The sequence below is a fragment of the Sardina pilchardus genome, chromosome 17 (assembly GCF_963854185.1).
Source record: "Sardina pilchardus chromosome 17, fSarPil1.1, whole genome shotgun sequence".
NCBI lineage: Eukaryota > Metazoa > Chordata > Actinopteri > Clupeiformes > Clupeidae > Sardina > Sardina pilchardus.
This window is the reverse complement of record NC_085010.1, coordinates 30,095,268-30,105,267: the sequence shown is the minus strand read 5'-3', so window position 1 is coordinate 30,105,267 and position 10,000 is coordinate 30,095,268. Positions and strand designations below refer to the sequence as shown.

Genomic DNA, 10,000 nt, shown 5'->3' with positions numbered 1-10,000 from the left:
CTTGCTTACTCACTCTCTCCCTCTCTCCATTCATGGCTCAGCTGCTTACGTATTCCGTGCGCCACTCTCTCTCCTTTATTCTGCCTCTTCTCATTCTCTCGATTGCCATCTCTCTCTCTTCTCTCTCTTCCTCTTCTCTCTCTCTCTCTCCTCTTCTCTCTCTCGTCCCTCCTCCTCCTCCTCTCTCCTCGCGGCCCCCTCGTCTCTTCTCTCCTTCTCTCCTCCTCTCCTCCGCTGTGGTTGGTTAACCTCGGCATAATTGAAAAGTGCTCACATCTGGGCCGCTGTCTGGAGGCTGGTAATTTTTCATAACTCCGCCACGTCGCTCCGCTCGCAGATAATGAAGACGCCGACGCAGGAGAGAGGGCGGGGGGGGGGGGGTAATACCGCGGAATACCTCTTCATGCCCCACAATCCTCCTGCCACCGGCCCCATATGCGCCGTCGAGCACAGCTCACCCCCCCCCCCCCCCCCCCACAGCGCCATAAGGACAGCCGTTCATTTCGTTCCCAGCGTTTCATACCCAAAACAGTTGTTTCAATTCATTCGGAACAGCGTAAGATTAGCTAAATGTAGGTGATTGTCGGCGCAGGGGGTTTCTGCGACGGCTGTAGGTGTCAAACAAAGGAGAAGTGGCCTTGGCTGAAATGGCCTCTTTTTCTCCCTAAGCCACCGGGCCTCTTGTAGGCGGTAAAAGCGTAAAGCCGTACATTATGTGAATTAGCAGATGACGGGCTGCGGCAGGCCTGAGTGTGAGCCCAGCTGTGTGGCGCGGCTCGGCTCGGCGTGAATAATAACACCAATAAGGCCGGCTGGAGACGGACCGGAGGCAGCCAGGACACCATGAAATTACAGGTCTTAAGTACCTGCTAGGGCCCAGTCGCGCGCTCGGAAGCAGCCCAGCTCAGTGACGCCAGGCGCTCTCTCTCACTCACACACACACACATAAACACACATACACACACACACACACACACACACACACACACACACATAAACACACATAAACACCCATGCACATACTGTAAATGCACACACACACACACACACACACACACACACACACACACACACACACACACACACACACACACACTCAAAACACTCATACACACACACACACACACACACACACGCACACACATATTCTTATACACACACCGATAAACTTGAGCACACACACACACAGATGTGAAGTTAATGGGGAGTGCTAGCCCGAGGGTGAAGAGGGGTATTTGGGACATTTGTTCTGCAGCTCCCCCATATGAAAGTCATAAAAAGCTGTTGATGCGGCGGATATAGGCTCAGCTCACATGGAGGCGGCAGATATACAGTACCCTCCCCCCAGCCTCGGTCTCCCCATATACACAAAAACATCCAGGGGACGGCCATTTATTAGCCTAGCCACCCCCATTTCTGCATTCTCTCTCTATATTTCTCCCTTTATCTTTCTCTCTCTCTCTCTCTCTCTCTCTCTCTCTCTCTATCTCTCTGTCTCTTATTCTCTCTCCTTTGCTCTTCTCCTCCCACTCTCTCCATCTCTCACTCCTATCTGTCCTAGTCATGAGGACGGTTCCGTGTGTACCCCTCCTTCCCTCTGTGTGTACCCCTCCTTCTCTCCGTCCCTCATTAGGCTGTGGCCTGTTCCTCTGGCCTCGTTTTGGGTCTAGACAGAAACGCAGAGACTCCAGACATCAAGGTAACATTTAGGTGCACTAATTAGGACAGATTTGTTGTCAGGCCACCTTTTACAATGATTGATGAATGTGTCCCCCTTTGAGTGGAGACATAAAGAGAGAGAGAGAGAGAGGGATGGAGAGAGAGAAAGAGAGAGGGATGGAGAGAGAGAGGGAGAAGGGGGGGAGTGAGAGCAGGTACAGCAGAAAGTTGGGGATAGAGAGGGAGAGACGGAGAGAGAGAGAGAGGAGTGTGCTCTTCTTTTGAGCAGCGTGTTATCCAAGCCTCCCTGATGAATTAAACATGAGTTCCTTCATTAGCCCAGACAAAGGGACATTGAAGATGGCTCCTCTGTGCAGTGCTTCGATTAACTTGTACAGGTTCCTCTTTTCTTCCTGCGTCTCCTCATCTCTCTCTCTCCTTCTCTCTCCCTCTCTCTCCCCCTCTTTTGCTCTCTCTCATTCTCTCTCTCTCTCTCTTTTCTTATCTCTCCATTTCAAAGGGACTTTGAAAGCCTTGCGCTGGAAATGTTTCCATCCACACTGATTTATCCAGATAGCCCGTATTGTTCCCCACGTCGGGAGACAAGGATGGAGAGAGAGGCTCTTTCAAGAGCACCTCCACCACCACCACCTCCAACCCACCTTATGTTCTTACCTACGGTCTCCGTGGTGACAGGGCCAAGCATTCCTTTTGATCGGACAGAGAAAAAAACATTGACCTTTCACCTCTCGAGCGTGCGTGGCACCTGCGTAACGGAGCCGCTCGAGTGTGAAGCTCGCTCGTAGTAATTTAGCCGGCGCGTTCGCACGCTACGCTGACGCTCGAGTAGAGAGCGAGTGGAGCGCTTTGTCCGGCCTCACGCTGTGCGTGTCCTAGAGCGAGCGCGGCGCTGTGGAGGGTTGCCTTGGCAGCACCTGAGAAAAGGAGCTCGTCCTCCAGCTGGGCGCTCCGTTGGCATGGCTACCGCATCCCCGCCGCGGCGCTCAGCGGACGCGTGTGAAATCGCCAGCTTCCCGCTCTCACATCTTCTGTTTTCTTTTCTCTCTCTCTTTGTGTGTGTGTGTGTGCTGTGTGTGTGTTCTCCCGCCTAGGAGACCATCAAATTGTGCAGCTCTACCTCAAGTCAAAGGAGACAGGTTTGGCCTTCGCCAACACCAGCTTTGTCTTCTACAACTGCAGCGTCCACAAGTCGTGAGTCCGCATTTTTACCACACACACACCGTCTGCAGCCATCTTTGTTGCTCCCAGAGACTATGTTTACGTTTCCCATATTGGCAAATGACCTCTGTTGATGTGTTAATTCTGCTTAGACCACTCTTGACTCGTTCTCTGTTGGCCTCCCTGTCTCTCCCTTGCTGTGGCTGTAGGTGCCTGTCGTGTGTTGGAAGTCCATACCAGTGCCACTGGTGCAAGTACCGCCACGTCTGCACCCACGACCCGCGGACCTGCTCCTTCCAGGAGGGCCACGTCAAGGAGCCCGAGGTGAGTGCAGCCGAGCCAATCACAAACATGCTGTTCCTGAAATCGACCGTCCCGATTGGCTGGCCATAAAAAGATATGTTCCGCCCAGTTTCAGACGAGGTGAAGGCAACACGACAGGCCTCTGTCTCCCCCCGACGAGTTCGCGCTCACAAATGCCCTCCAGCCACACGTTTGGCAGGCTTGAAAATGGGGAGCGGAGCGTTTTTTTTCCCCGGAAGAATTCCCAGAGGCAACTTAGTCCATCTAAATTATCTATCGGCGCGGTGGGCGCGGTGGGCGCGGTGGGCGCTGTTGGCGTGCGGGTGGCTCGCGACGGATTTATCAAAGGGGCTGCGTGCAGTCCTGGGCATCCGACCAAGCGGAGCGAAGCCGCTTCTCTGTCTCTGCGTGTCTGGGCGTGGAATGAATCAGGTTTTTTGTTTTTTTTTTTGTTTCTTTTTTTCTAATTCCCGTTTGTGCCTAGGGGAGAAACACACTGTGCAGCTCGCAAAGGAGACAGTAGTGAAGCTGAGGGGGTTTTGACTGACTGTGTGTAGCGGTAGAGATGCTGAGCCAAAGACGCCTGTATTGTGGGTGACGTCTTCCTGGAGTTTTGTAGTGCTTTGCCCAGTGTGTGCTTTCAGTATTTACACTCACTAAGAAGCACTCACAATGACTACGCACATAATAGATCACACATAGTCACACACAGGTTACTGAGACACACACACACACATAGTGTCTCACTCACTCACAGACACACACACTCGCGTGCACACACACACACACACACACACACACACACACACACACACACACACGGCACGCACACACATGGCACGCACACACACACACACACACACACACACACACACACGCTGGCACATTCTGTCTAACTTTGTCCCTCAATCTCCCTCCCTTTCCCATCTCCCAAAAGCACACATATAAGCACAGACGCACCTGTTCTGAGTCCATTACTGCTGCCTTGCGTCTCCATGGGAGTTCTGCACTAATGCCATGCACATTTGCTTTTCCAATTATCATAGCTTCACGGTGGTCAATATTGACCGGGGTTAATCAATGGGATTTCCTATTGTGTGTCCAACAAGCAGCCAGACAAAGGACCGGCTTGAATATTAGCACATGTTAATGACATTTCCTGCCCTGTTTTTGTTTGACTGCTTTGTTAAAAGGCAGGTGTCTTGGTTGTTTAATGAGTTTAATTTGGATTTAATTAACCTCTGGATTCGCGAGGTCCACGTCTGTCCTCACGTGCTGCCAGCGGGGAAATTAATGATTCGGGATGTTTACCTGCTCCAAAAATCCTCGCAAGAGAAGAGGGGAGGGACGAGGAAAAAAATCAACTTTGCTCAGAGAAAATGAAATGACCTTTTACAGCAACCCCCCCCCCCCCCCCAGTCGCAGACGCATTTCTGTTTTTGATTCCAATCAAGGGATTTTTATTGGGGAGCGAAGGGTCCCGGGATAATCCACGCGCTGACAATACCGCGCCCCCCCCCCCCCCCCCCCCCTCTATCTGAGCCCCCGTCTGCATTCAGCACGGAGATCAGAGTCCCGGAGAGGACAGATGCTCCGCTACAAAGCGCTCCGTCTCACCACCCAATCAGCACTGCTCAAGCAACCATTTTGTTGCTCAACTGAGGAAGACACACAATTCAGTTTTTCAGTGCTTTATCAAATGGTGGGAAATGAAATGCTCTTCTAGCTACTGTATCTACAAACACTGTTGTACGTTTTAGCACAATAATAATAATAATATAGGAATAGCATTGTGCATATACACTAATAGTGTATACTATTACCATTGTGGTAATAGTACACTGTAGTAATAGTAGTGATAGTAGTGTTTATCATAGTAACAGCACAGTAACAGTAGTAATAGTATAGTAATAACAGTATCATCTATTGATTATTTATTTGCATTACCATACAATAGTAATAGTGTTGAGTGATGGTAAGTTGCAGCTGGTGTGAACTCTGTTTGGCAGATGAGTGCTGCTCTGCTCCCTCCTCGCTGTACCCTTCCCGCTAATCCCTGGCTGAGGTGTGTGGCTGAGGTGTGTGGCTGAGGTGTGTGGCTGAGGTGTGTGGCTGAGGTGTGTGGCTGAGGTGTGTGGCTGAGGTGTGTGGCTGAGGGGTGTGGCTGAGGGGTGTGGCTGAGGTGTGTGGCTGAGGGGTGTGGAATCCGACCCCCTCAGGCTGAGGTGTGTGGCTGAGGTGTGTGGCTGAGGTGTGTGGCTGAGGCGTGTGGCTGAGGCGTGTGGCTGAGGCGTGTGGCTGAGGCGCGTGGCTGAGGTGCGTGGCTGAGGTGCGTGGCTGAGGTGTGCGGCTGAGGTGTGCGGCTGAGGTGTGTGGCTGAGGTGAGGTGTGTGGCTGAGGTGTGTGGCTGAGGTGTGTGGCTGAGGTGTGTGGCTGAGGCGTGTGGCTGAGGTGTGTGGCTGAGGTGTGTGTGTGGAATCCGACCCCCTCAGGCTGAGCCGTGACCCCGTGACCCTGCGGCGCTCTGGGCCGTGGCTGCGCGCCGCTGAACCTGTTCCCAGGACAGCGCCCGCCTGCTCCGCGTCTCCCCCTGATTGCCCCTGCCACCGGCTAACCGTGACCGAGCCTCCCTTTCACCGCGGCCCACGCCCTGTCCTGCCGCAGCTCACCGGGGCCGACGCCCTGTCCTGCCTCAGCTCACCGGAGACTTAGAGAGAGAGAGCAGAGGCCTTTCGTTTCTGACTTGTCCGCAGACGTCAGAGTGTGTGCGAAGCACTGGCTCTGGCTCGGCTCACGTGAATTCCAGCGCTTTTAAAGAGCCATCGACAGGTGTGCGTCAGGCTGGCCGTCATCATCGTGTGCGAAAAGAGAGAGAAAGAGGGAGGGATGGAGAAAGGGAGGGATGAAGAAAGAGGGAGGGATGGAGAAAGAAAGAGAAATGAAAGAAATTCAGTGCCTGGAGAGTGAGGGGCAATTGATTGTCTGATTGATCCAGAGAACTTGCTCCCTTGTCATTAAGACGGCAACTGATGGTGAGTTGACACAATGGGGATGGGGGGGTGAATGAGATGGGGGGGGTGGGGGGTTCATGAGGGGGCGAGCGATTGTGATGATGGGGAGAGTGTCCTGAATGACATTTAGTCAGCATCCCTCCTCTTCTCACAGATGAGAGGAGGAAACAGCTCGCAGAGAGAAAAGGTCAGACGAGGGGGGGAAAAAAAAACGACGGACCGACAACACGAGGTCTCTAAACGCGTCTGGACGTCTGTGACAGGAAATGAAAACAGGCGGACGGGAGAGAGACGAGCCCCGGCGAGAGTGAGAGCCCTCCAAGACGGGCAGAATAAATGTGTCTGTGCTGAAATGAGAGGGAAGGAGAGGCACGGGGCAGGTTGGGGAGAGGAGAGGAAGATAGAGGGGGACGATAAATATGAGAGAGAGAAAGACGTCAGAAAAGAGAGACAGAGAGAGAGAGAGAAAGAGAGAGGAGGAGAGTGGAGAGTCTTTGCCCAGGGGTATGGTTGGAACATGAAACAGAGCCTGGTTGGAGGGAGGCCTCTGATAGTCGCCCACCAGGTCTGTGAGCCACTAACTCACTCGATCTCCATCGTGCCGAAAATGAGAAGATTCTCCTCGCCTTCGCTCACGGATGTTAGGCGCCTCTAATTATGGGCCTATGCCTGTGCGTTTCTGTTCTCTCCGTCACTCTCTCTCTCTCCCTCTCTTCTCTCTGTCCTCTCTCTTTCTCTCTGTATCGCTCCATCCTCCTCCCTCTCTCTCCCTCTCTTCTCTCTCTCCTCTCTCTTTCTCTCTGTATCGCTCCATCTTCCTCCCTATCTCTGTCTAATTCTAACAAAGTGTATTTTTCCTCATCGTTTCTATTGAATTATTATCTCTCATCGGGATGTTAGTCTCACTCTCTGGCTTTCTCCTGGGTGCTTTGTCTTCATCGCTCTCATTTCTCCATTCTAATTAGCCCTCCCTCCATTTCAGCTGGATCGCTCAGATAATAATGACAAGACGGTTGAGTTGCACAAATCTGTGATTATTAGATCTGAATGACTTGTTATCGCCATCATCATCTCCATCATCACCATCATCATCATCATCATCATCATCGTCTTCCATTTTATTGTCTGTAAACAGATAATCATGACTGTGTAAACCTCTAAACTGAGTTTTTATTGAGTGCCAGACAGAGAGAGGGGGAGAGAGACAGAGAGAGGGAGAGGGAGAGGGAGAGGGAGAGGGAGAGGGGGAGGGATTCCACCAGTGGTGTGCCTTGTTTGCCCATGTGCTATTGTGCGCTAGCGGTTTGTTTTCCTGTTCCACCCCTTCTGTTCTGACTCAAAGCGTCGGCGGTGTTCGGTCACGGTGTCAACATGTTCAGCAGAGCAGTAAACATCGCATTGCACCCTTTGTTTCCCCCACTTCTCCGCCTAGTGTGCCTGCCTGTCTGACAGAGGAGCTCAGGGGTGTAGGGGTGGGGTGGTGCAGGGTGGTGCAGGGTGGTGCAGGGTGGTGTGGGCACCGAAACAGAAGACTGGACGCGTAGGTGCCGCCGTGTGCCACGGCCTTTGATGTGCTACACCGTCTGGGGTTCAGGCGAGTTCACGCCGCCGGTCACCGGTGACTCATCGAAGTCCCTTCCCAGTGGTGGACGCTGTGATGTTTAATTAATCACTGTGTGACGGCACATTTGCGCCTCGACTGTGTCCGCATGCAGTCGTCACTCATTTTTATTCAGCTATGAATGGGAGAGTGATGTGTTAGTTCCTCCTGTTATTTTCTCTAACAAGAAGAGAATGGAATTCTCTCATACATCCTCCTCTTTATTCTTGTTTTCTTTCACTCCATTTCTTCACTCCATCCCTCCTTCCCTCCCTCCTTCTCTCCTCCCCTCCTTCCCTCCTCCACCTTTGTTATTGTTCAATCCATTTTCCATTTATTGTTTTTTTTTCTCTCATCCACTTTTTACTCCCTCTCTACTCTCCACCTCTCTTTCTCTCCTCCTCCTCCCTCTGTCTCTCACGCTCTCTCCATTCCTGGCTGTAAAGACTTAATAACCTGGACTGACAAAACAGCTCTAGCAGAACACTGTCTCTGAAGACTCCGTATTAGAGCCTTCCAGCCTTCAATTATTCTGTTGTTATGCCGGGAGTCAATCACTCGCCGCATAAAGCTGCCATCGCGGCCGTCTGCGTCCATCAGAGTTGGGGGGGAGTAAATCCAAGGGAGCCACAATAACGGCGGTGGGGGGGGGGGGGGGGGGGGGTGGAGGTAGGGGTGGTGTTTTGGTGGTGGGTGCTGAAAGATGCTACCGTAGCGGATGGAGGGCTATGAGGGATGTAATGGCCAGTTGTAGGGTGGGGGGGGGCTACGTTCTCATTATTCGCTTTTCACTCTTGGGGGGGCAATAAACACGCGCACATTACATCAGTGTAACAGGAGCATAAATCTGGCGCAGAGATCCGGTAGAGGATATATAATATATATAAGAGACCCCCCCCAGCTCCCCCACCAGCATAGCAGATGAGTTTTGGCCTCAGGAACACCTTGAGCCGCTCATGGCCCTGTCATGGAGCTGTTAGTGTTTTCCTTCCAGACGGGATTTACGGCGGATAAAAGAGAGGGATGGGAGATGGGAGGAGGAGAGGAGGGAGAGAGGGAAGAGGAGGAGAAAGGGTTAAGGCAGAGCTGGGCTCTCTGGAGAGACACTAGGAAGGTTATTCCTCCGGCGAGGATGCCCGTTGTGCTGACAACATGTCTTTTGGATGACTTAACTAGACAGGTATTCCAGGAAGCGTAGTTTTGTAATACACCTGGGTGTAGATTAGTTTTTAATTGTATAGCTTGTGTTCAGAGAACTTAATCCCAAACTGTCCAAGGTGTGCCTTGCACGAAAGCAGTTGTTGGCTTGCTTTTTTTGCTCTCTGGCTGTGTTTTCCAGAACACGAATCTGTTAAGGTTATCAAAGTTGAAATTAGATCTTGCAAATGTCCACAATGAATGGTGTTGTGTGACCAGTCAATGAATAGCCCATCAATTTATAATCAGGGTCTCCAAACATAATCATCTGCACTTAGTGGAATACTTATCCTCATTAGTGCCAATGTTAAAAGCACAAATGGCCTAAACAGGAAGGCTCTCCACAACATTAGTGTGCAGGTAATGATACAGTATATCGCCATTTATCTCCCTCTCTCCTCCATGTTGAGTTTGTTCAATTAAATTAATATCACCTTGATGACTAGTTGATGATTTGATGCATCTAAAAATTGTAAGCATTGTGGACGGAGGCTAAATGGCCAGGGTCCATTCAGGTGGCTAGGATGAGAGGCATCTCATCTAAGTTTGGGTAAGATAATCACATCATGAAAACATTTAAAGTTATCGACTGAAACCCGGTTTTCCTCACAAAGTATGATATTATATTTCTATGTGCAATTGCAGGACAGTTTGAATGGCACTCAGCAGGACCTGTGTGGACAGAATTGACCTTTGGCATCCTGAAGGCCACATTTCCATTTCCAGTCATCCTGCTGCCACTTTAACAAATGAAATGGCGATATTTCAAAAATCTCTTTCTAAAAATCAAAAAATCACTTTAATCGGAGGAATTATAATAAAACAATTCTAAAATCACTTTAATTAGAGGAATTTTGATAAAACAATTCTAAAATCACTTTAATTAAAGTAATACACATAAGCATAATAAACAGTTATTACAGCATTTATTGTGTGTTTGTTTCTTAAAAGAGGGTTAAATATCACTTAAGAATTAGACAATAATGATATATTCATTTGCTGACATCTAGGGTATACAGCCTATCAGCCTCAATGTTTGTAGCCTCAATCA

At 50.6% G+C, this 10,000-nt stretch overlaps 1 protein-coding gene across 1 annotated transcript in view; it reads left to right on the top strand.

Moving 5' to 3' along the window:
- Nucleotides 1-10,000, top strand: part of plxna4 (plexin A4) — a gene marked incomplete in the record, with an annotated part of 176,080 nt that overhangs the window by 144,196 nt on the left and 21,884 nt on the right. The window contains 2 exon segments of the mRNA XM_062518746.1: nt 2,772-2,871; nt 3,048-3,162. Of these exon segments, the coding sequence (XP_062374730.1) occupies nt 2,772-2,871; nt 3,048-3,162 (215 nt within the window).